Here is a 26,794-nt window from a genome sequence, read left to right as displayed (position 1 = left end):
ACCTTGGGTGCAATGTTCATGTTTTGCGTCAGCTACATGTTTTTATTAGATGTGTTTTCTACTCACTAAACATTCAGATCGGTTCATGACAAACACCCTTTCCACACTGCATGTTGTCATCTGACCCATTGTTCATATACAAGAATAGATTTGTGCTGTTTTGAGGAGGCAAATGCATTAATGTAAAGATTTGCATATTTCATCTCGGGCCGTGAAGCAGAGGCAGCCGTATCTTCCATGTGTTTCCATTATTATCCTAACAAGTGTGACTCAGCATGAGTTGGCCCTTGAGAGAGAGCGCTGGGTGGACAGAATCATGGAGGTGATTCACCATGTGGTTGGGCAGTGGTAGTATTGTGCGATCCTCAACTGTTCATAATGCGTTGCTCCATTAAGCAGGCATGACGCCAGCCGCTGCCCAGGACCATGCAAAACGCTCATGACCGGCTGTGTGATCTCCCCTTCGTGCTTATATTCATTCACAACACCTCCGTCGTTGTTATATGAAGCCCAACTCATGGTATCTTTGTATGCGCTGCATTGCGTGCATAATTTCACCTGCGTGTACTCCCCATGTGTCATCATCTCTTTGTCTCTTTTGCGCTCACACACCATATTTACTCCTTCCTGCCCCGTCCATCTCTTCCTGTGGATTCAATATCCCCTGATAATGGAGGCATGATTCAGTTGAGTTTGGCCCATTGGTCAGATCAGTATTTCTGTCTGACTGTGTGTATCCGTGCAACATTTGGCTAAGGCGACTTCAAATGCTGCTGAAGCAGGAATGTTGCATATTGCTCTCTGTTCATGAGATTAAAAAATAGGTGCAAAACATAGAGCTGATGAATAAGTGGGTGGAGGCATGTGTTGCTGCAGCGAGCGAATACCTCCCTTTGTCTTCTCTCTGACAACAAGAGATGCCGCGTGCTGCCATCACAACCCCTCTCTCTCGTTCAGTCTCCACTGCACTCATCTGCCCCCGAAGGCTAAATGGGATGTCATCCATACACAGCACACACACACACACACACACACACGTCTCGCCTACGCTCGTGTTTTGCCATGTGGGCTGCAGCGTGTCACGTGACCGAGGGCCAGTGGGCAGCCGCCCAGCTCGCTCTCCGGTCAGTCTGATGTTTGCAGCTCTCACGCCATCCAGCCCCTCCCTGCAGTGTCACAGGGCACCCGTGGCGGCACTGGAGCCGTGCAGTGGCGACTTGTGTCAGACTGTGGGGGCGGCCGGGGCATGCGCCGTCATCTCTGCGGCACGCAGGAGGTGGAGGAACGGGAAGAAGATGTATGTGAGGTCAGGAGGTGTGAACGTTAGGAAAAAAAGGGGGGGGGGGGATTGACAGAACCGAGGAGAAGTCAGGTGCAGTTGAGGTGAATGTCAGCAGGTCGGACACAGAAACAGAAAAACAACTGATATGGACGGAGATCAGGAGGATGATGAGTAAGTGAGAAAGAGAGGAGAGAGGGCAAGAGACCAATATTTGGCATTTGAGAGGAACATTGTCGTCATCGTTTTTTGTGTTAGTCACCACAGTGTGTTCAGGCAGCGCTTGTTTTCCCCTCCAATACAAATGCAAATGTCACCCTGTCCTTTTAATTATTTTACTATTTTTATGTGACCTCAGAGGGCCAACTAGTGATGGATGTGTACAAACCTCAGACTTTAATAGAATGCCTCCACCTTTCACCCTCACCACCCTCGAGGCTAAGCTGGTAAACATTGTTTCTTCACAGGATTTGGCTCTAGGTCACACCTGGTCCACAAATTTCAATCCTAAATTCTGGATAACTCAAAACCTTGCATTAAATAATATTACACAACACATCTCCTGAAAGATATTTTTAAAATCAGTGGCCCTGGGAGCACAGTCACACCTCTGATAACTGATGGTGTGCGAGAGGAGTGATGTTTTGTTAACAAAGTAAGAACTCTTTTTCTAAGTCATTCTCTTTTGAAAGAGTGCAGCTAAAAACAGAGATGGTAAATCATAATCTTCCCTTTGTTGAGGCCGTTTTTGGATCCACTGGGTAATCTTTACTTGGATGTAATTACAGAAAACGGGTTCTGCTTGCTTCAGACTGAATGACAACCTCACTGTAGTAGCACTGTGCAGTACTGTTCTGACTGTGCTTCTCATGAGATGATCTCACACTAACGCACTAACTAATATCCACATGAGATAGTTCTGACCTAATCATATCATTTTCCGCATTTGCCAGAAAATCAAGATATACGTGTAACAATGCTGACTTGCTTTCATTGAGTAAAATTTTTGTTTTCACACTGTGAATGATGAAGATTCCCTTTAAAGGAATAGTTTTGACATTTTAAGATTATTCGCTGTCTTTGCTTTCAAAGGTAAAAATCTGCCCACAAGCACCTCTAAATCGTAATCATATATCCTGTTTTTTCTTAATCCGTCATAATTTGGAATGTAAAATTCACCATTTGTAGTTTTTAAAAAGCATTTGTTTTCATGTAAGATTTGCATTTTTTGTGCTGGTTTATATGCAGTAACTTACCATCTAACGTTAAGGTTGGCTCTTCAAAATGAATTGCTGGTGAGGCCAACATAAAACCTTGCTACCATTTCTGTCACTCAAAATTGTAGCAATCTGGGATCTGCAAACAGCCCACAGTATTTCAACCCGGATTAAACCGAATTCCAAGTTTTGGTGTAAACCTTGGCACTGGCTCAACTGTTTTGGATTTAATATTGGAACAATGATACAGGAGAGTTGAAGTCGGTGAGCTGATGGCCTTGAAGATTATCTCTCTGGTGCTGTCCAGACAAGGTCCTGGATGCTGGATGTAGAGGGGTGGAGGAGTGAGCTGGTGTGGGGACAGTAAAACAGAGACACTAGCAGGGAAGAGCACATGTACTGCGTGTGTATGATTATATGACAGGGATCAGTCGTTTGGGAAGGAAATTCACAAACTGCTTTCAGAATAAACTAATCTCCTCTTCTGAGAATTAAAGCACCTGCTTATAAATAATGACTCTAACAAGAAATCTTATCGAGTAGCAGTGGATGCGGTGCCGCGCTCAAATGTTCTATTTCAGTCTTACGACTTTTGAGACCACATTGCTTAGAAATAACTTCTCTCTATAAATATGTACAGTTCATATTTTTTGTCATGGCTCTCACTTATTACTCCCGTCAGTGTGTATATCTTAACACAAAAATAGACAGAGTCTGTGATGGAGTGATGGAGGCAAACTCTCTCCCCGGGTGGAGCTCCAGAATTTGATGCTACATGCTACATGTGTACTGTGGTGGAGGAGAAGGTGCAGCTATAGACGCAATGGTTGGTGTTTTGAGCAGTGTGGCAGCAGCAACGTTTGCAGGGAGGGTACGAGCAAGCTCATGTGACACACTGAGTGGAACACCTCACTCTTGTGTGTGTGTGAGTGTGTGTGTGTGTGTGTGCATCTTCAGTGGAATTACCCCGCTTCTTCATTAACACTGGAGCTAAATCATCAGCTGACAGCAGCTGTGGCCAGGGCCAAGAGGACATGAGCACTGATCTGAAGTAGATTAGGGAGGAGAATGGGTGTGTGTGTGTGTGTGCGTGTGTGTGTGTGTGTGTGTGTGTCCATGCACGCTTCGTGCTTCCACCCACCTGCCCTTCCCTCACCCTTACCAGGGCCCAATCAATACACCATCCTGGAGCAGAGACGGAGGATCTCGGCTTTATGGAGTCGTTACAGTCCCCAGTGCCTGCATTATGAATGGGTCCCATAAGGCTGTTGATAGGCCGAAGGATAGCGTAGCAAAGCACAGCCATAACAAAGGGAAAGATGAGGTACATATACCCGCAGTAGTCAGTTCCTCTTTTATAACACCATTTCGATTACCTTATTGATCAGCCTGCAGCAGACCAGACAAAATCATAATCCCAAAACAGATCGTGGGCTGGCTGATTGTAAGATTAGTTCGTCCCAGAATAACATTGGCGTGCCCGGGAGAGGCTTTCGCCTGTCAAGAAAACCAAGATAGAGAGCAAAGTTTTCACGAGTTGCGCAGACTGTAACCAGAGTGTAACCCTGTAACAGCCCGCTGTGGCTCTGATGGAGACCTTGTGTCGTAAGGGAATCACAGAGATTAATTATTCTTTCCATGTCTCGAAAAATTCTACTTAATGTGTCTCAAAGACCGGCGCAGTGCCTCGGAACTTTGGCGAGTTTGAGCGATTTACATCTAAGAACTGCACAGTGACCATCACGGTGCTGGTAAAAAAAAAAAAAAAAGCTCCACATTGCAAATGAGGAACATTAAAGCATCTTTTTCTTCTCTCTTTCTCTTTTCATGTAATATTCAGTTTGTTCTCTTGCCAAAGAGTAGTCTAAAAGCTCGCTGAAAGAGGAATGCAAGGTATTTGGCTTCATAAGAAAACATATTAAAATATCAGTTTTTCAGAGACATCAGTAATGATGGTTGCAGCTGCACAGAGTTTCAGCTACAGGGCAGCTGCAGCATGTCTGTGAGACATCATTTTCAAAACCATCCCTGTTTTTCATTTACTGTTTATCATATCTTGAACACTATAACTGAATATGACGGTTGTTTGGGTAGCTTCAGATCTGAATGTTGCTGCAGCTGATTGAGAACAAACACAGAGCCAGATCCTTCCTGCATTTTCTCTCAAATCTAGAGGTTGGCTGATAATCACATGCAGGCAAAAAGAACAAACAGGGATGGTCCCTCAAGCCATGAGTCATATTAGCATGCTTAGCATACCCAAATATTGCAGCAGCATTAGGGTGGCCTTTTCTAACTGCATCCAATGTCCTTGTAGGGCTGAAATGTCAGTTTACAGAAAATAAATCGTCAACTGTTTTGTTTACAGTCTCTAGTTCCAGATTCTGAACTGTAAGCATTTTCTGCTTATGTTTGTCTTCTTTGTAATGAACTGGGAGACTCTGAGGTTTTTATGTTCTTTCATCAAAACAAGCAATTTGAAGATGAAGTTAGACCCTTTTTTTCATTTTTCTATTGTTTTATTACAAGCATCTGGTCTGTAGGCAGACGTAAAAAATAGCTGCTATCACTGCGGTGGCCCCTTACTTGTAAAGCCACGTATAACATTGTTATGCAGGGGACGTGAACCTTTTTTCTATCAACATCCTTCGAGGGCTATGCTCAGTGGCGACCCCAGACATTTTTCATCGGGGTGGCATGGCGAGGCATCTGATGTCAGGTGATGATGCTGCTCGCAGCTGGTTCTTCGGGTTGGGGTCAGTCAGTCTTGAGCAGAGTCTTTGCAAGAGTCAGTTTTGAAAATAGCTGCTCTCAGTAGCTGGTCGTTGCTTTGCAGCTCAATGGTTTGTGTTGTATGCTGTCAGGCACATCAGCTGGTTCCACATTAAACAGCAAATATTTTACTTTTGTTGACTTTTCATGTCCTGAAACCGCTCACCAAATCCCTGAAGGAGTTTTCACACTCAGCAGCATATTCAGATGTCACAGCAGCTTCTGTTCTTGTGGAGGATGAAAATGCTCAGTGTTTCCTCTTCTAGGTGCACTCCCACAGGTTTAATTTAACTTCAGGTGATTTCACATTTGAAAGGAGAGAGCTGAGAAGCTGCTGGGGCTCGAGGTTCAGCTGTGAGAGGTTCTTGGTAATGTCCACCATGATGGCTGAATCACACACACACTCGATATCACTGAGTTTCCTCATATCTCTCTGAATTATTCCAGACCAACTGACACTTGGGAATGATTGTCTGGCTCTAGCAGCTCTGCAGCAGCACACCTTCACAAATTCTCCTTCTGAATGAGGTTTCAGCTTCTTTGCTATTAGCCCGCTCGCTACAAAACTTGCCTGTACTGTCTCTGTCAGGGTGTGGTCTGGTGAAATTTATATAATAATCTAAAAAAGAACAAATTTAGCCCTGTTTTAATAAACAGTTTGATGGCTTTTCTTTTTGGCTCCTCCAACTGTAAACTTCAACTGTGGAAAAAACTTTGGAAAATAAAATGCACAACCCTGAACTTCATGAAAACAATATTTTATCCTAGAAATCTCCATCGGTGCCACTGACGGTGGGCCTCCACAGTTTATAGGTGAAATTCCACTTTAGTGCTAACATGCTTTTCCAGTTTTTATTAAATTATGCATTTCTTCTGATTACAATGCAAGAAGTCGCAGTGTTTTATGATTTTAATCATAATCTAATTCTTGCTGGGTTTAACTACAAATGAATTTCTGGGTCAGGCAGATGCGGTACGTAAAATCAGGTACCAGATCTCTATACAGAACAAACGATTAATTGATGCATCATGAAAATGATCAGCAGATTCATCAATAATCAGAACAATCATTAGTTGCAGCCCTAGCCATATGCATTTCTAGTGTAGCTTTCTGTTCGTACGATCATAAGCTTTTTTGCAGGTAGCATAAATACACTGTATTTAAAATGAAATTATCTTAATTAGTATTGTGTGGTGCATTACCAGGAGATTAAGTGCTTGACAAAGTGTGTGGTAAGTATTTAGTTGTGTGTCACGTTTAGGAGATTAAGTGTGGTCATTAACCACATTGACAGCTACATCACAGTACTGTACACCGACGCACACACACGCAGGCAAACACACACACACAAGCATATTTTGAAAGCCAGTGGCACATTCTGGCTTTACAGTATTTAATCTTCCACATCTCTCTCTTTTTCTCTCTATTTGCCTCCTGATATTTTTTCTTTCTTGTACAGTTTCCTTTTCTTTTGCTGTCCTCACTCCCCCCAGCTCGTCCTTCTCTCCCCCTGGTTCTTCTCCCTCTCTCCCCTCTTCTCGTCAGTCCTCCTCGGCGTTCAGGTCACCTGTGTTGATTTACTGTCAAATCTTCCAGGATTATCGGTAATCCCACAGCAGTAAAATCTGTTTGCTGACAGCTGTGCTCCCTCTAACAGTGTTGCTGTTTCCTGCGCACACACTGCCCTATATACCAGAAAAAGCCTGTCTTCCTCCCCAGAAAGAAAAAAAAAGGAAAAAACATTCATTTTCCGCCTCAGTGGATTCCTATTGACAATATTCTACTCTCCTTTTCTGTGGTATTATTTGTATTCAACTGTAATGTGGGGCTGCTCTCTACTTTTGTGGATTAGGGGGTTGGAGCATATTTTTTGTGGGTAAATAGGTATAATACTGGATATGTTCTCACAGGGTCACAGATCCTCCTGTAGGGTTTCACTCTATGTTCACGAAGGCTGCTCTTTTTGAAAATTACAGGGAATGGCTAGCTAATAATTTAGCCATCATTTCTCACCCTTCACTCGGTCGGCAGGTGTTCAATCAAACAAAAATACGGTCATGGATTTGTGTACAATCTCCTTTTCATCTTGGATAAATTGAAGTTGAAATAGAAAATGACTGTGAAACAAACTGGGCCGCACACACCTAAGAAGATATTAGTTCTATCGATCCAGCTGTCCTCCAATCGGCAATGTAATATTACCAGAGTATGATGCTATAATATTATAGTTTGCAGTGGAGTGCAATTAATTCACTGTGAAATAAATATTTTTCAACCATTACAACACTGGCAGATTACCTCTACTGTTGTGAAAAAGGGGTTAAAAAAAAAGAAAAATGAAAAGACAAGTCTCCTGTATTTCTTCTCCAGGTGGTGTACAAGAACAACGATATCCGCTTGGAGCTGTCCCGCCTCGCCCGCATCGTGGATCCCAAGATGAAACTCCAGGGTGACGTGGTCTTCAAGTGCGAAAACGTTCCCACCCTCGACCCCATCAACTTTGAGACCCCGGACTCCTACCTGGCCTTGCCGAAATGGAACACCAAACGCGTGGGCTCCATCTCCTTTGACTTCCGCACCTCTGAACCAAACGGGCTGATACTCTTCACCCACGGCAAGCCCCAGGACCGCCGGGACCCAAAGGGCCAGAAGAACAACAAGGTGGACTTCTTTGCGGTGGAGCTGCTGGACGGAGGGCTCTACCTGCTGCTGGACATGGGCTCCGGCACCATCAAGGTCAAGGCCACGCAGGCGAAGGTCAATGACGGCGCCTGGCACCATGTGGACATCCAGAGAGACGGTCGCTCAGGTGAGATGGAGGGAAAAGTGAAGGGGCAGGAAACTAGCTTCTAAGTTAAAAAGAATGTTCAGAACTCAATTTTTGTTTTTTTAAGTAGTTCGAACTGACTACTGAAGCAGTATTATAAACTTCATGTCTGGTTAACGTCACTGTCACGGGTTGTTAAAGTTGCTTAAGTAAAAGTGTGAGCAGCCTGGTGTTTTGAGAAGCCACTGGGGTTTTGTCACTGTCGCTGTTTTTCATTTCTCGCTTTCACACACAAGCACAAACACATAATCAAGAATGGCTTCAATCAGGAAACTGAATCCCTGGCTCAATTAAAAATATGTTGCCTTCGGCGATACAGTACATGAATTTATAGGCAGAGCTGACAAGTCAAATAACAAACTGCCAGAGTACAGAGTAATCAAACCAAGAGAAATAAAGGTGAGCTCCTGTACAATAAAGCCTAAAATACTGAGTGAAGAATGACTAGTATCCCCTGCAGTGTTGCTGCAGAAACTTTGTTGTATAATAGTTTATTGTGAGGGGGTATTATACCTCCTCATGTCAAATGTTAAAGCTACATTTTGGGGAATTCATCAAAAAATTGTTCACAATTGTTTTCATTATGACAGCAATACCGGCTAGTTCATCAGAAAACTAAAAGTTAAATCTTGAAAATGCCAAAACTAATGACAAATACCTCCATGCCCATCACTAGTAGAGGCCAGCATGCTGTTTTCAAATGCCTAACAGTGCTCATTCTGACCACGAGTCATCAAACACAAAGGTGTTTAATTTACTGTATTAAAGAGTAAAATGCAGACAAATTTTAGATTTGAGACCATTAAATACAACGTATATGTGTGCAGCCATGTGAGCGGCTCAGAGGATGGCAATGTTGGACTGTTGGCCGGTCAGGTCAACACTCACCTGACCTTTCGTGCCACCATGAGGTTCACATTTGTGTTTTTCATGAAAATGTCCAATGAACTGTCAGATGGATTGCCAATAAATTTGATATGGACATTATTCACATCCCTCAGATGATGAATTGCGATCACTCTGGTGATCACTTTATATCCAGCACAACCATCAAGCCCAATTTTCAGTTTGTCCAATACTTTGCTTTAATTTAATTACCTGTAAACTAATGACATCCCGTTAACCTCAGCTGTGCTTTGTCTTTGCTGCAAACTGGGAAATGACAGCATGCTAAACTTAACACGTGAACATGGTAGTTCTTACACCTGCTAAATCTTAGCATTGTCACTATGATCATGTTAGCATGGTGATGTTAGCATTAGCAAAAACAGTTCCTCTAGCATGGAGGTAGTCCTGTTATCCCCATGGTAATAACAGGACTACCTCCATGGCTTGAAATAGAGTGTAAAATGTGTAAAAGAGAATACCTTTTCAAAATTGCCATTTTATCAATTCTATAAAAATTGACTTACGGTAATTAAGCAACAAATTGTAGTTAGAAATGGGAAATATGGAAAGAATTTGAACCAACATTACATCACGTGCACTTTCTAAGACCATTCCACAGCATAAATAATGATGCTCAACTGCTTTAATGTACTGAAGTGGTTTGGGCTAATGTGAATTACAAGGAAAAACCCTAGAATAATCAGGACACTGTAGCTGTCCTGTCCTTGTTTCAGCTTTTTCCTGCATCAGAACCACAGGATGATGTAAACCTCCTCAATATATTAATTTCAGAAATGATTTATTGCAGGGAAAATGTCATACTTCTTTCTAGATAGCTACTGACTCTATTTCCCCTCGCTTCCTTCCATCTGGATGTCCTCTGACCTCAAAACATGGCCAAATACACAGAGAGTATTAGAAGAAGATTATATTAGAGAAAAGGGTTAGAAACTTCTGTTGCCTTGAGCCTCAAACCCAACACAATCTCTGCATTAGGTGGGATCCTCCAGAGAACTCGGGTGTGTTAGTCGGTGCTACAGCCTGTGTTATATATCAGGTTAGAGCAGCCAATTTAGCCGTGTGTCAGAGCCCGCTGCTTTGATTAATCACTGGCACAGCCCTCAGTGCGATAGCAGAGTAAAAAGCAGGATTTTCACGGGGAAAAAGAGGAATGAGACAGATATATGGATACCGGACTGAGGGATGGTTAAGAACAGGCATAATCACACTTGTGGCTTGAGTGAAATGTTAATAGACGTTGCAGGTGAATTAAATTTCTTGTCCATAAAGAGCTCTAGCCAGAATCTCTCTCTGGCAGCGAGGTGAATGTAACACGTGTAAAATCAGAGAACTCAATATTATGCCAACTAAATTTTGGCATTTTGTGAAGGGTGATCTTTTCATCTCTTTGCTAGATTTACTTGACCTCAGTAAGGTGCAAAGAGAGGCAGTATTGTTTAATTAATAGATGACCTGAAGTTATACCCAGTAATTTCTTTGAACTTTCTGTAATGAACTATTTATATTGAAAGGCCCATCTGTAATTATTAGTACACATGCATGCATAAATCAAAAGTCTGAGGACCTGAACATTTTTCTTACGTTTATTAAGTGATCATGATGTGAATTATTAATGTTAAAAAACCTTTAACCACAGCAGATTCGTTGTCGTAATTTCGGTGCTGGGATCTCTCTTTTGTTTAGATTTGGATTCTTACCTTTTCAAAGATTTGTAAAATCTGTGGCTCTGAAAATGAACTAAACCATAAATGACAAATATTTGAGATAAAATGCAGCGTTGATCGAGTCTGAGCTCGCTCATCATGTCTGATTTTGTCTGTGGTGTAATTGTGCCTTGTTCGGACTATAAATGAGAGAATCTTTTGTCACAGCATCTTTGTGTGTTTCTATTTATCTGGAGCTTTTTCCATTGATAAACCGTATCAAATCAGCTTTGTCTTAATGCATCTAGATTGATTTGGATTCTATAGATGAAGAAGATATATGAAATATGAACATAAAAACTATTTACTGTGTGTATTATTACTTCTACTCTTTTTGCTGATGTGAATCACACACAGAGATCTTGTGCCAGTGCATGACAGCTTCGTTTTTTCCCTGTTTTCTTTTTTCCTGTCCCCCATTCTGTAATTTTGTGACTCAAATAGACTTCCCCTGAAGAGAGCATTACAAAGTTACTGATCGGTGCAATTTTGGCTGCCAAGCAGATTTGCACTGCCACCCACTCGTAGCCCATCTGAGCGCAGACAGAGGTGTGCTGTGCTATTCCCCTCGGCCTCTTTTACAACTTTGTGTTCGCCGGCGCCTCCAATTTGTTAGAGGTTCTGGTTGTGAAATCAAAAATGTGTCATTTTCACCTCTGTCTTCAGTTTGATGAAGAAAAAAAAGGAGCTGTCGGTCACACATTCAGTTTGAACATATAATTTTTGTTCTGACCTAAAATTTCATGTTTGTCGAAGTGGCAGACACTGTAAATTGAGGGCCTGTAATTTTAGGTTGTTTACTGTCAGCCAGCAAAATATGGCGGAGCACTTAACAAGTAGAACATGACACATGATTTTAAAAGAATCAACCAGAAACAAGTGATATTATCGCACTCCTTCGCCAGCCTTTTTTTAAGCCAGATGGGAGGATAGGAGCAGATTACATGACATGTTGACTGGTACACTTTTGCAGTGTCGTGTCTGGCCGTTATTTAATAATGGATTTTTCTTCCTCCAGGCATCATCTCAGTAAATAGCCGCCGGACCCCTTTCACAGCCAGCGGGGAAAATGAGATCTTGGACTTGGAGGGGGACCTTTATCTTGGTGGCCTGCCTGACAACCGGGTGGGCCTGGTACTCCCCACCGAGCTCTGGACCGCTATGCTCAACTACGGCTACGTGGGCTGCGTGCGGGATCTGTTCATCGACGGACGCAGCAAGGACATTCGTCAGATAGCTCAGTCCCAGAATATGACCGGCATCAAATCTTCATGTAGTAAGCTGACAGGGAAACAGTGCGACAGCAACCCCTGCAAGAACAACGGAGCGTGTAAGGAGGGATGGAACCGCTTCATCTGTGACTGCACTGGGACTGGCTTCTGGGATAATACCTGCGAAAGAGGTGAGATTTCTTTCCAATCATTCCTCTCTGTGTGGTGACTGCATTTTCTCTCTTTTAGGGATCATTTTAAAATGTTATTGGCTTTGTCAGAAGGCTTATTGATTTGTTAGTAAAGGACTTTTTAAAGAGGGCACAGCAGCTGTACTCCTTTTACGTGCTAAGAAATCTGTGTGCTTACGGAAAAGTGTTGTGTTACTGTCTAACAATGTGTTTGTGTGGGTTATAAGATGCAATATGTTGACAGTAGTTATGAAGCAGTTTCACAAAGTTGAAATATCTTTTTCTGATATCCTAAATATGGTTGTAAAGGCAGTGAAACAGCCACCATCTGCTAACAATAGCTTCTCCAAGCAAGTGGACAGTGCTCTGTTTTAGCAGACAGGCACAAGTGTGACTTCCCTCACAATATTTATGGAAGCTTTGCTGAAAGATTTAATGGGATTTCACTTTTCTGCCAAGTGGCTTTGGAAAAGTGAAGCCTTTTTTTGCTGGAGAAGGTTCTGCAGTGAAAATTGAACTTCTCTCTGCTGGTGAAATGGGCTCTTCTTGTCTGGGTTTTAAGAGCTTGGACGCATTAAGTTTTTATGAGACGGTGGAGATAGGGACACTCCGAGCTGCGAGAGTGTGTTATCGCACTATTGTTCGGATTGTCCTTCACTTTTTCACTATTTTACAGAGATTTTGGGGATTCAGTAGAGGGCTTTAAGTACTTTTCTAAGAACTCGAGGTGTCTAAAGAAATGTGCTTGTAGGAGGAATAATGAGTATCTGGAGAGTAGGATGTTACAACCAGCAGCAAGTGTGACCGTGGGAGGCCGGTGATGGCCAGATAATGTGTCGTTAATGATTAAAGAAAGCCAGAACAGAATAGGAATCAACATGGACCATTAGACTGAAACATGTTGTTCCTGTGTTGTTAATGTACCTTCAAAAATTCAACCCAAGAGTCCATCTTTTCTTTCTCTGACATGAAGATGAAATTCAGAGGAAGTAGAACATAGATGTTCAAACTGCTCATGTCATAAATAATACAAGAAAAGTTGATTTTACAGTGCAACAATATAGAGCACATGTCCTGTCCTGTTGTGAAAGAGCAAAACTTCCAGCGGGAGCCGAGTTCGGAGGCTGGGGCTGTCTGGTCGAGTTAACCTTGTCTTGGTCGACTGTTGCATCTATTTTAGTAGCGCTCCCATGACGTTGTATCAGCACAAAAGGGGAAAAAGGCAGCTGTTAAGGCAGCAGTGAACTGACTAAGAAACACTCAAATGGAACCAATGTGCCTCACTGACCTTCTACCCACATGAAGAAAACATCAAGTCACATGTCCCATACACTCACAGTCTCAGACTGCCAGTCCCCCTTGCTTCTGCATCTTCTTCTTTTGTCCTGTCCCGCCTCCTCCCACACACGGGTCTCTGAATGGTCGTACCTCTGCACTCAGTCGGTGCTGTTGCCGCCGGTTGATAACCCACGGGACTGCGAGGCTGCCCTCAAGTTCTGGAGCTGCACAACAAAGCTTCAGTCTGTTCAGCAGCTGGTTTTGACTTCACACAATGAGACTTGAGGTGTGATAAAATGTGCTGCTGTTGCTGACTGAATACATGCCTCTGAATTTTAGTTTCTTTGTAAAAATAGTAGTTGAATCCACTTTTCTTGCCACTTTTCTCTTTTCGTTTTTGAAATAATAATAACCATAATAATTATTTTATTTATGGAGCACTTTTTTAAGCAAAAAGCATGATTTGCTTTCAAGGTGAGGAAATTCACAACATAAGAGACATTGCAAGAAGGAAATAGTGAAACGCATGTATTTACGTAACAAGTTGACCTATTCATCTGCACCAATAAGTGCAGTTAGTTGCTCATTACTTGAAAGTAGTTCTTGTTCTTATTTTGCATGCCCTCGTGTGTCCAACTTTTTTGAGCTGCTGGAACTGCAAATTTCTCTTTGGAGATGAATAAAGTATCTATCTATCCATCTATCTATCTATCAATAGGACATTTTATGAACCACTGATATCAGCAGGACAGTCTATCATCATTTTGCGTGGAAGTCAAGGACCCACAGTGTGATAATTTATATTTCAATGAAAGCTTTATGTAACAGCTTTATTCGTAAATGATGAGCATTAGAAGGTTGCTGGTTATAGTATGGCATATTATACACTCTGTTACTCACATTTGTTGTACTTTGTTGTTATCTTGACAGTGAAATGAGTCCATTTTACTCACCAGTACTACGTATGACTCCATGTTTTTAACCTGCACTGTGGAATTGAAGAACGGTGTGAGGAGCTCAGGTTTATACTCTGGTGCCAGAGAATCAGAGCCTTGTATATAATAAACACTTCAGGGACAATGCTTTGCCTACTGGAAGCTTTGGGTGGACACTTAATTTCTTACAATTTATAGATGAAGCCATGCATACACACTAAGCATCAGTATGATACACAACAGTCACACATTTACACACCTTCAAACTTCCACCTCCATCTACCCATCATCTATTCTCTTGCCTTTTCTTTGTATTTGTCAAGGTCAGGGTCTTAGTGGTGAAGGTACAGGCAGAGCAGCCTAGATATTCTTCCCCCCTTCATCTTCCTCCAGCTCAGGGTCAGTAATCCCTCCAGTGTGTTCGGGTCTGCTCCGTGGTCAGGTCTGAACAGCCTGAACCACCTCAGCCAGAGCTCCTGACAGCGCAGAGGCACAGCAGCTCGATACTGGAGCCCTCTCGGTTTGCTGAACTGCTCACTTTCTCACGCAGAGCCAGGCCAGCCACCCCGCGGAGGAACCTCATCTCGGGCTGCTTGTGTCAGCGATCTTTTTTTTTTCTTCGGTCACTACCCGAGGCGTGCGACCGCAGGAGAAGGGTCGGAAAGAAGACTGAGCAGAAAATTGAGCGCTTTGATTTGGAGCTCCCTCTTCTCTGCCGCCGTGAAGACAGTCCTCAGTGCTATTCCCCCTCTGCTGCTATATAAAACCTGCTTTATTTCAGCAGTCACTTTTGCCACTTTTCACCTGAGCTGAGCATTTCACCCTTTTCCCTGTCCTGGTTCTGACTGTGTGACCCTCAGCTGCAGTCTGCATACGGGGTGGTCACAGTCTGATAACATCAGCATCATCTGCAAATAGCGCAAAGGGTCTAGATGTCGACAAACTAAATTCACAAATAAGTCTGACTTCATTAGCTTCTGTATTCTCTAACGATTACACATATTAAGGTTCAGAGTAGATTATTTTTGAAGCTAATTCTTGTCTGCTTCTAAAACAGTAGCCCTCGAGATGAAGAACTCGCTTTGATTTGATGTGTTGGGCTTGAAAAGACGTGTGGTGTTTTCTTTTTTCAAAATGAATGTGCAACACTTTGGAACGAATGGAATATTATTAGTCATGCTGGTAGAGGAGTTTATTTTCCTTCTCCATGCTTTTAAGCAGCCCCTGGAGCTCCCTAGTGACAATATCAAACAACCACTGAGATGTATTCACACATGGCGCTTGCTATTGATCTCAAATACGCTATACGGTACAACAGAGGCTTGTGCTTGTGTGATGAGACAAGGGGTGAAATGATAGAGATCAGGCCTCTCCCTGGGAGTGTAGCAGAGGTTATGCATTTACATTACAATGATTGGCCTTTGCCGGTGACTTACTGCCAGAATGTAAATAAGCTCTTTTGTCTGTTTTTGTTCCAAACAGTTTGTCGAGATCAGCCTACTCTTATTTTGTGGTAATATTTAATTCAAATTGATTTCCATGGAGGCATTTGGAATATTTGTTGCATTGCATCAGCATGTCCATCATTCCACCAGTTACATTCTAAAGTTACTAATTACACGCAGTGGGTATGTAATTGGTTTATCTATTGGTTTAAATGTAATTGCTTTTAAGTCAACAGAATGCGGGTGTTAACGATTTCAATGACATTTTTATTCCTGGCCTCATAGAGAAGGCTTGGATATTAGTTTAGAGCTACATACACAATTGACAGAGAATATAAATGGACAGTTAAATAATTTAAACATGAAAAATATGGAACATGAAAATTGCCCCTAATGAGACTCTATCTCTATCTCCTTCTTGTTGAACTACAAATGCCACAATCAGTTCTGACACTTTCTTCCTTATCTGATATCTCGTCACTTGATGCTTTATAATTCCTAATAAATAAGATATATTTTATAGACATTTTACTCATGGAGCTGCATATTATTTTTAATTCCACTTCATTTTGGTTTGCTAGGAGCAAATGTTACTATAGAATGTAGCTTTCCTACAGTACCGAGGGTCTCCGAACAAAAACTCCTCCTGCACCATTGTTAATTTTTCTAACTGGAGAAAACCCAGGGCTCATGTCAGTGGTGTCAGTGCGTTTGTGCTCATGATATATTGGAGCTCAAATAATGGAATGATCAGAAATGAAATTCTCCACATAATTTCATCACATTGATATTGAACGGAGCACATTGCTCTGTGTAATTTCCTCTTTTCCACTGGGAGCTAAAAAGCTAGCAATTTTCTTGCTCTGTTTACCAGAACGAAAATACAACCTGACAGATATTTTAGGCTGTTTGAGGAGATCAAAGATCGTACCAGGCGACAACTAACAGACAACAGCGCTCCTGTCTGCTCTGTTTTCTACCTGGTGTCTGTGCCAGCTTCAGTATACAGATGATTTCTCTCTCTTATCTCTTGTGTGTCTCTGTTTTTTTCTTTTACTCAGTGTCTGTTTTTCACTCGCTGTCTTGAAATCCCTCCCTTTCTTTTACTTTCTCCCTGTTTGGCCTTCTTCCTCCTCTCTCTCTCTCTCTCTCTCTCTCTCTCTCTCTCTCTCTCTCTCACACACACACACACACACACACACACTTTCCCTCTGTTTGGCATGTCTTCTTTAACCCAGCCCATGAGATGCGACAGCACCTGTGATCAGAGGTCTGCCGTGGTATCACACAAACAGATGTAGTGTCAGCATGGGAGCCAGCAGCTGTGTGTGTGTGTGTGTGTGTATGTAAGTCTGTATGTGTCTGTGTGTGTGTGTGTGTGTGTGTGTGTGTGTAATGTGATGAAAAAGCATGAATACCGCCATATGTTTCTATGTCTGCAGTCTGTGTATGTTTGCATCCATTCACAGGATTAAGAATTCCTTTTTTAGGACCACCAATGCTAAGTGTGTGTGTGGCCGTGCCCCTTGCAGGTGTATGATACCGGGGCCCTGGCCCTGATGGACCCTTCTCTTCTGGGTTGCGACCGGGAGTGTAGCCCTGCCAAACAGTCTGCCTGTGATCTGAATTCAGATAGGGCAGCTTGCCTCGGTGCAGCGCCGACAGGCACACGCGGCTTAAAATCGAACACCGTACACATGTACACGACAGTTTGAGTTTGAGGGAAAATTGTTGCCCTCACACGCTGCTACCCTTAGAATGATGATCCATGCGGAAGTGATATGTAATTTCTTTATTTTTGTAAGCTGCTTCTGTTGTCTTCTGCTGTGCCAGCTTTAATCATTTGCTTAAGTGTGAAAAGGTTTTCTGTGTCAGCACTCCATCTGTGTGGAATATGTTTAATTGGGTTGAATCAGGCAAGCAGGTTGAGTTCGGTATGGTACTTTAAAAAGTGATGCCGGAAAATGATTTTCTTCTCAAATAGCCTGCAGTCAGATCCACAGAAAGCAAAGCGAAAGGAAATCATTACCCTCCTGTAATGATAATGTTTCAAGATGGGCTTTGTCCTCTCTCTTGTCTTTGGGAGGCAGCTCAGGGCTATATTCCTTTTTGATTGTTACATTCCATTATATGAAAAGGTTACCCAAATGTTATTCCCCATAAGGAAAACTCAAGTACAACCGATTATTCAGGTCGAATTTGAGTCTAACTTGTAAGAGGTGACATTAATTCAAGTCTACAGGGAGGTATATTTGATGTCATCCACTGACTCTGCCAACAGACGGGAATTCATGCGCGCTGCTTCGATTCAGCTACTCAGTCATTCAAACAGTCAGTCAGTAAGTCAGGCTTTGTGTTTGTAAACTGTGTGTGGGTCTGTTTGTTTTGGTGTGTGTGTGTGTTTGTGTGTGTGTTTGGGGGGTGGCTTTTAGTGAGCCGGGGTGTTGCTGACAGTCGTGTGTTGCAGAGTGCTGCGCAGCTGATAAAGTAGCCCAGTTAATCAGGTAAATAGGCCTGTAATGAAGTGTGTTTGTCTGACGGTGTGCCAGCCCAGCGCCAAGCGATCCCACTGAGACTCTCCTCTTTCTGTCTTTCTGCTGCTTCGACACACACACACACACACACAGATACGCACAATCAGACTCAGACAGTTAGGAATACGCGCACACATTCACACACACCAATCCACTGGAGACAGATTGGATTGTGTCTAATGCATATTGCATTTTCCCTGACAAGATGCCACCGCCCAAATACAGTAAGTGCTTGTGTTTTCCCTGCTGTCACTGGAGAGGAGTAGTGATGGCTCGGGGCCTGAGCTGATGGCTGGAAGTGTGTCCACCGCGGAGTCAGTGGTGACATCACTCATTATAGTGCTGGCTTCCTCATTCCTAATGTTGTTACTGGAGGCGATGCCCTGCGTAACCCACCATCCATTGACTGATTCATTGTTTTATTTATTTATCTTCATTCAATTTCATTTCAAGTCACGTTTTTTTATACAGTACGATTGACTGAGAGATTGCAACAATTTTTGAGTGGCATCACCCCTTGTGTTAGCATTTAGACAAGTTTTTTAAGTTTATCATTACACATCAGTCAGGCCGGTTCTCACAAAGATAGAAACACCACAACCCACACGGCATGCAATTACCCGATCATTTGGCTCGATGTTCATACACAGTGGCAGTGAAATAATAGGTTGTCACATGGCTTTCACAGTTTAATCATAGGTAGTGATGGCAGAACAGAGATTGGGTGACATTGATGCTTGCCACCTTCCCACATGGAATCTTGTAACCTGGATGTAACACTGTGCTCCTTCATCTCTAGGTTATGCTAGTAAAGATAGCAGTACTTTTACGAGAAAATGCTTTATTTTGCAGATGATCTACTAATTTTCCTGCTACAGGAGAAATAAAATACATTCAAAAAGAGAACATCCAAGCATTGTATATACTACCCCACTAACCCCAACAGCAGCCAACCTTTTTTAGCAGCTGTGACCAGTAGTTCTTCATATGCTGCAGCCTCTTTCATGCACTAAGTCTATGATTAACTCTTAATTTCTCTGCCATAATTATTGTGCCCTTGACATGATTGGAAAGTGTGGTGGCATTACTGGAAAAGGGGCAGAAATACTGTTCTGAGTCTATGTGGTCTCTGCACCCAATTTGATAACATATTAATCATTTAAAAAATATTTTCCAGCCTCGTTTGTATTCAGATGCAGTCGCTTCCTCAGATATGCTAAAAGCCAGTTCCAACAGTGTTAGAGTGGCATAATTTAAATGCTTGTCTAAATGCCTTTTCCACTCACAGCAGGGGGGGTTGATATCGCTGAAAGTCTCCCTTTTTGTCTCCGAGCCCTATAATAGCTGCTGCGTGGCTGCCTTTGTGCAAATAATTTCTTAAGGTCAGGTACCAATTACTGCCACATATAATTTTCATTCCACATATCAAACCTGACCTCTGTACGTGTGCTGTGTTTTGCGCTTGGATCCCATATAGCAAACCCCTATTGCTCCATATTTTCTCCATAATTCATTTAAACAGCAACATTTTGAAAACGCTCCTCAAACTGTCAAGCTTAAAGGTCCCATATTATGCTCTTACTCTTACTTTTAATTTGGGTGTCTGCCAGAAAATCTTTACATGCTTCAATGTTCCAACACGTTATTTTTTCGTACTGTCCGTGCTGAAGCGCCTCTATTCACCCTCTGTCTTAAACACTCTCGCAGGCCTGAGCAGGCACCACCCACCATGTTTCTGCATCAGCTCCGCCGGTGTTTCTGCATCACAACCTGCCAGTAGTCCTGATGACTCTTTAAAGGCACGGATTCTGAATAGCATTTCTCAGTGTGCTAAGCGTTTTGGTAGTTTCACAGAATTTATGTAGCATCTAGACATGCTGGACGATCAAAAAGATCGAAATCTCACTTCCTACAATGTGGTGCCTTTAAAATAGGTCAAAACCACTTATGAAACACATGAAACCTAGCCTCAATCTGTGGATGAGAAGGAGAAAATTCAGATTTCACCAATATAATATGATGATTTTCTTTTTTAAAAAATCATTTCTTAACATGTTCACACACTTACATGCTTACATACACATCAATATCCAGTCAAAATTTTAGTCAAATCCAATCTTAGTTTTTATTATAAATTGTCTATGCTCAAGCTAAGATAACCCCGATGAACTCACTGTTACATCATCAGGGTTATTTTTTCTGACTTTAGACAGCGGTCAAGAAATGAGGCTGTCTTTACTTTGCCCTTGAAAACATTTGTTTTGTTCGTTTGTGCTCAGTATTTTTTGTGCGTCTCAGATTTTGAATGTGCTTTGGTTAACCTGAAACAAAGCGGCTGGCATTAAACCGTCATCATCCGTTTGGTTTGGCCTAACAAAGTATTTAAATCATGGTACGAGTAAGGTGAGAGCCAGTAATGCTTTTACAACTGTCCAGAACGAGGGATTTCTGAATGTCTGTGGCTCAGGCTCCAAGGTCATATTTCTGTTTGGCAGGATGAGTTAATGCACGCTTGACAATCTGGTTTGAATAGAATAACAACACTTCAACCAAGCGGCTGTCTGAGTACACACTGCGCCGTCGCTCACCTTTCAGCAGTTTCTCTTCTTTTCCAGCTTAGCTGTTGGCATTTGGAAAAAGCCTTTATTGCTGGGTGAGACTGGAGTCTTGCAGATACTTCGCCTGTGTTATCACAAAGGAGTTATCCACCTAAAGAAGGAGGGCTGAGGAGTCATGATTACCGTTCGCCGCTGCCCTTCGCTCTGTCACTTGGACTGAAAATGGTTTCATCTTCCTCTTCCCTCACTAGCAGGCAGATAAATTTGTCGAAAACACTGCTGTGTTTGTATTCGATTCTTTTTTCAGGAAGGGTAATAGTTTTAGAAAACCCACCACACATGTATGACCCTTCCCTTCCTCTCCCTGCCCACTGCACTCTAACTCCTTTTAACCTTCGTCTCTCTCTCGCCCTTGCCTTTTCCCGGCCCCACTTCTCACCGTAAAAGGGTGATAAGCACCTTTACTTGGACATTTATCTCCGCGGACAGAGAAAATGACACTTCAAGGTCTGCACTGACTAACACGCCAGTGCACACATACATACATACACAGGAGAAAGTCCCCCCGAGGGTGTAAAATGGAGGATGGGACAGATGAAGAAAATGGAGAAAAGAGGATGAAAATACAAAAGAGGGGGGTAATAGAAGGGGACATTAAGAATGGAGACATATGAGGGTGAAGAATTAGCTGGAGAAGAATGGTTGAGCAATCGGCTTTGTGAAGCAGGACAGTGTGATATACAGACTTTCAACCCAGTGTCTGACAGCAGTGTGTGCCACCTTTTTAATACACTTTTGCTTATTTCTCAGCTTTATTTACAAAATGATTGCGATGATAAATAAGAAATACGTGTAATAGATCAAGTTAGGCTTTGTTTTCTTGCTTTTTCTTGCTTTAAAATGTGCAGTGTGAGGTTTTGATACGCGTACAGAGCGGCAGTAAGCCTCACAGGCTCTGGACGTGGTAGCTGATTCGCATCATTTAGCACATGATGCCTCTGTGATGCATCTGTGGGGCACTGCAGGTGGTAGATTTGAAGCATCAGTGGCAGCTGCACCTGCAGTTCAGCATTACAACTAATGTTATTATATCATACTCTTCTTTAGAGTGATAATAATACGTCTAGGACTGTTAGTGACCAGTGAGACATTATATATATAGATCATATTTTATCCATTCACCGTGTGTGTGTGCCATAACATAAATCACCTGTCTTTTCTCAACAAAGGAAATGCTCACTCTCTCTGCCTAACAAGCATACCTCATGATTGACAGGCCTATACTTCTAAAAAAAAAAAGAAAAAGAATGTGTTGCAATATATCAAGCTGAATGATGAATATAGTATATTTCCTCATGTGGAAGAATAATATATTTTAAGTCCTTATGTCTTAAAAGGTGTCAGCAGTCACTGTGACGCCAGAAAACTGTTTGACTAAGTTTAGAATAGATGTGTCAAGGTGAGCTGACACACTGCTTGAAATTTTCAGAGCGCGCTGAGCCTGTGAAAACAATAGGTGCATGTCAAAACACACACATCTGATCCTTCCTGTGGAGTCTGTACCATGTCTGTAGAGAAAGTCCCTCATTTTTTATGATAGCCAGTGTCAAAACGAAGCCCTTGAATGCACCATAGTTTGTTAAATTACACAGTGTTGTGTAGAATTAAATAAGAATTCAAGGCAATAGCATGAGGTATAACTGAGCATTTAAGTGAATGTGTTCAAGCTTGTTGTTCCTACGCGACTACAGTTTTATTTTTATTTTCCTTCAGCTTATGATACATAGCTGCACAAATACATACCTAAGCCTAACCGCTGAGATTTTGCGTGCCTTCGTTTGTGTGTGTGTGTGTCCGACTTGTTTTGCAGTTTTGCAGCCTAGGGAAGCATGCTAAATTAATCCGATTTCATTCGCAGCCGAAACGTGCTTGTATTGTGCCGGCTGTAGAAAATGCCAGGGCCTGCATTTTTTTTTTCTTCTCATATTTCCCAGTCGCAAGATGGAAAAAACAGGCCCTTCCATTCACTCCGCATCTCAGCTTTGTTCCATTTGTCTTTTAACACTTATCTGCTTCCCACTGTTGTTGAAGAATCGTTGAATTGAGCAGAATAATGAGTTGGGTATCTTCCGCATTATCAAGCGTGTCACATGTTTTTCGAGCCGAGTTCTCTGCTTCGGCTACAGGCACTATGCTGCGCTTCTTTTTTTTTTACGCCCTGAGATGGATTCATCCTTATTTCGCTATGCTCTTATTCTTTCCCTCTCCATTTGCTGAGATGATGGTTTTGCGGAGAGAAGGTCCTTGGTGATTGGAGGTCATGTAGACTGAATATTTAATTCTCATGGATGCCAGCTGTGGTAATTTCCCTGAACACATGCAGGAGAAGAAATGCAGAGCGAAATGTCCTCTCCTCTCCTACCGAGGAGATTTGAGTCGCCTGCCATTAAAGACGGTGTTTCCTGCCTCCGGCGCCAGAAGACAGGCGCATGGCGAGCCGTCAGTCGCCCCCCTGTGCCGGAACAGTGTGCCGGTAGTTCCTGACCCACCTCGGCTCCACACATTCTTACAGTGTGTGAAAACGAAAGGCGCAAATGAAGGTTGAAGGCAGTTGTGGATAGGTGGAGAGGAAGAGAGAGAAGTACAAACTGTTGACTGAATTGTTGAAAGTGCCAGAGAGGCAGCGGCAGAGAGACAGAGATTTGTTTGACAATGTTTACCCGGGAGAAGAACAGATCCTCCTGCACTTTAAAACGATCTGTTCGTTTCCGTTTTTTCGCTGCTTAGAACATTATGCTGTTGCTCCCTAATCCCCACTTGTAATTAAATGTGTGCTTAGGAGCTGTGCTGGGTTATGTAAACCCTGACTTTCATTGTGGCACACTATGCAGAATAGGGAGGATGGGAATGTGCTGCATCCATCTTCCACTGCTTTCTGTGTCTCATTGCATTGTCTCTCTCTCTCTCTTTTTTTTTTGCCTTTCTTTCCCTCCGACACACACTGACACGCGAACTCTCCCTCTTCTGTCTGTGCAGCTTTCCCACTCACTCTCTCACGCACACACACAGGCCGAGAGAGAGAGAGAGAGAGAGAGAGAGAGAGAGAGAGAGAGAGAGAGAGAGAACACTTAGAGGAAATCAAGCCTTCAGTGTTCGGCCATCTGAGAAATTGACAAGTCTCCAAACCTCTCACGGCAGCAGGGAGGAAGGTTCCCAGAGAAATGAACTGATTTTGGGGATTTAAAAAAAGGCCAAAACATCCTTTGCTGGAGGTAGTACTTCACCCTCTCTGGGGTTTCCAGCAGTATCTGTCGCTGCATGTTTTATGAAATAGTATGAATTTGCATTTTCTAATAGTATTTTCACGGATGAAGAGACGCTGTGGGAACCTGACTTGTTTGTTTTGCAGCGTGATTTTCAAGGACTGCGATGTTTAATATCATGTTAGTTGGGTTGATTGTCGCAGTCACTTGATTTGCTTTTCCGAATGATTCACCACAGCCCGCTACTGACTCAATTCCTCTCCTTTTGCTCTCGTGCTCCGCCTGCTCCTCTTCTTATTTACTCATTTTTATTTTCTCATTTTTTCTGGTCACCTTCTCCTTTTCTATCCCTCCTCGCTCCTCTTACCACCCGTCTCATCTCCACCCTGTTCATCTCCCCCAACAAGTCAAATGAGAAGCTGGCTGTGTTTGACTTTGCTGCCCCCTGATGGTGCTGTGGATCGCTTGTTGGGTGTACTTGCAGGTGTGCAAACTGCATATTTGTTTCTTTGACTGAATGAAAGTTTTATTTGTAGCTATGAGGGCCAAGGATAGGACTGGGTTTGTTGAAAGTCTATGAGGTAAAGCTTGTCACAGTTATATAGGCACCGGCGCTTTTTATGCCGTCTAACCACAAGCACACATTGTGTAGGACTGCATCAGGCAGCTACAGAAGAACCCTCCACCCTCCAGAGTCCAGTAAAGGTAGCTACTGTATATGTAATTTGCATACTCAGGTGGTTAAAACACTGAACAGGAGGTACAGCTCAGTATACCAGATGTGGAGGAGTTTTACAGCAGTACAAGGCTGTTGCGTTCCTTGAACATATTGCTAGACTTGCTGGAAATGAGGCAGATCAAAGTTCTCCTGGTACGGGGGGGAAAAACTGGCAAAAAAACCCCCACAGGAAAACAGTCAGCTCTTCCCACATACGGTCTGATAATACACATTTGAAATCTTACAAGTTGCAAGGATGCTGTCAGTTTTACAGCCAGTGGTGATGTCCTGCCCTCACACATTCATTCACTCCTCCACAGTCTGCTTTTGTGATAATCTCCTCAATCACGAGCATTTGTGCATTTTCCTGCCGTTTTTCCTCACTCCCAAACACAGAGGAGCGCACTAACATGCGGACAAGGGGTTAATGGGCCAAACATGAACTGCGACGTCCTCAGTCCGCGTCTGACCGCTGACATTTGTTTCTGTCATTCTCCTTCTCTCTCCCTCTTTCCTTGTCATCTTTCATCTGTTGAGGTCTAAAAAAGGCAGAAAATGCCCACAAAACTACGTATAAAAAGCAAAAAAGTCAATAAAAAGTATGTATTTAAAAAGGAACATTCAGCAAAGGCCAAACCATAAATTTAACTTCCTTTTTCAACCAATTCTCTTTCTCATGTGTACACACCCAGCAGAGGATCACTCAGACTGTAAAAGATACAGAAAACATTTGCTTATTTCCACCACGCTGCAGCCAGATTACACAGTGGAATCATAAAAGTTTTTACTTTGAGTGCTCTTCTATTCCAGCTGTCTGTATCTTAACAGGGAACTTCCATTCGTCACATTTGCTCTGAGGTCACAGCCCCCAAATTGCCCTTTGGCAGAAATGACCCTCTGTTCCATCCAAGTGTCACCAAAGTGCCCTTCTGTTTGGCTAAAGCGCCACTTGAGATCAAAACTTACCCTTAGCCTGGACGTAACTCAACTCTAACGCTGACCCTGCTCTATTTTTCCACCTCTGCCTCTTAGAGAGTCTGTGCACAGCGACCATTAAGGTTAATGTTCAGGTAATTAGACTTTCCAAATTGTTGTATATGTGTGTGCATTTGTTTTTGCACACAGAGTGACCCTTGTGTGCCCATGTGGGTAACTACCCACTAAGCAGGAGTTTCACACCCATAAATCATCACAAACTGTCATTAATCATAACTTCGACGTCCTTCAGGTGAAATATCGCCGCTTGGCTTTGAATAATCCATCTCAAAGAGACTTTTGGGGAACGCCGTTCTGTGGCTTTTACAGGCGACGGGGTTAAGCCAACAAGACCGTGGCAATGATTCAGTCACTTTGTTGTTTCTGGCCTTGAATGCAACAAGAATAAATACCAGTATGACACAGTATGATGTCCATTACAAAATCGTACTTGAAATTTAATATGAAGAGGCTTGTTTCAGATACTGATTATATCTGACGTACGTTGATAAAGCTCTACGGATTTACCTCATCCTCGTGTAAAGCCTATTCAATATGTCTGATGCACAAAACCGCTTACTGTTTCATATTGACGCTGCATCACCCTTTATGATTTTTGATGTCCTTAAAAATTCATCTGAGCCCGCTTAGGTTGAGCGCGGCAGAATATTTGATAATCCCCGTGAGTTCGCTGACCTCTGGAGTTTTGCTGTCTGGGGGGGGGGGGGTGTCATTCCTCAAAGTGCTTAGTATGTACAATTTCCAAAATCTGGGTTGGGACAGTGCATTGTGTTTTACATTTTAGGGTCACTGTGTGTTCATCACAGGGAGAATGAAGTAAGAAATGGAGACGGACAGCAAGAAAAGGTTATTGTAAAGAAATGGGAAAAAACCAAAACACTCTATAATGAACAAGGACTGCGTTTGTGACCATGCTACCAAACTCCAAGCAAGGGACGGGTGTTCATGGACACCAGA

General features: G+C 42.7%; 1 protein-coding gene across 1 annotated transcript in view; it reads left to right on the top strand.

Moving 5' to 3' along the window:
• The window catches only part of LOC121621573 (neurexin-3b-like), a 200,720-nt gene that overhangs the window by 3,511 nt on the left and 170,415 nt on the right, over positions 1-26,794 (top strand). Inside the window, exons 2-3 of the mRNA XM_041958047.1 lie at positions 7,640-8,078; positions 11,727-12,110. Of these exons, the coding sequence (XP_041813981.1) occupies positions 7,640-8,078; positions 11,727-12,110 (823 nt within the window). The remainder of the gene's footprint in view (positions 1-7,639; positions 8,079-11,726; positions 12,111-26,794) is intronic.

Source organism: Chelmon rostratus, chromosome 18 (assembly GCF_017976325.1).
Source record: "Chelmon rostratus isolate fCheRos1 chromosome 18, fCheRos1.pri, whole genome shotgun sequence".
In the NCBI taxonomy this organism is placed as follows: Eukaryota; Metazoa; Chordata; class Actinopteri; order Chaetodontiformes; family Chaetodontidae; genus Chelmon; species Chelmon rostratus.
This window is presented reverse-complemented; position numbering and strand designations above follow the sequence as displayed.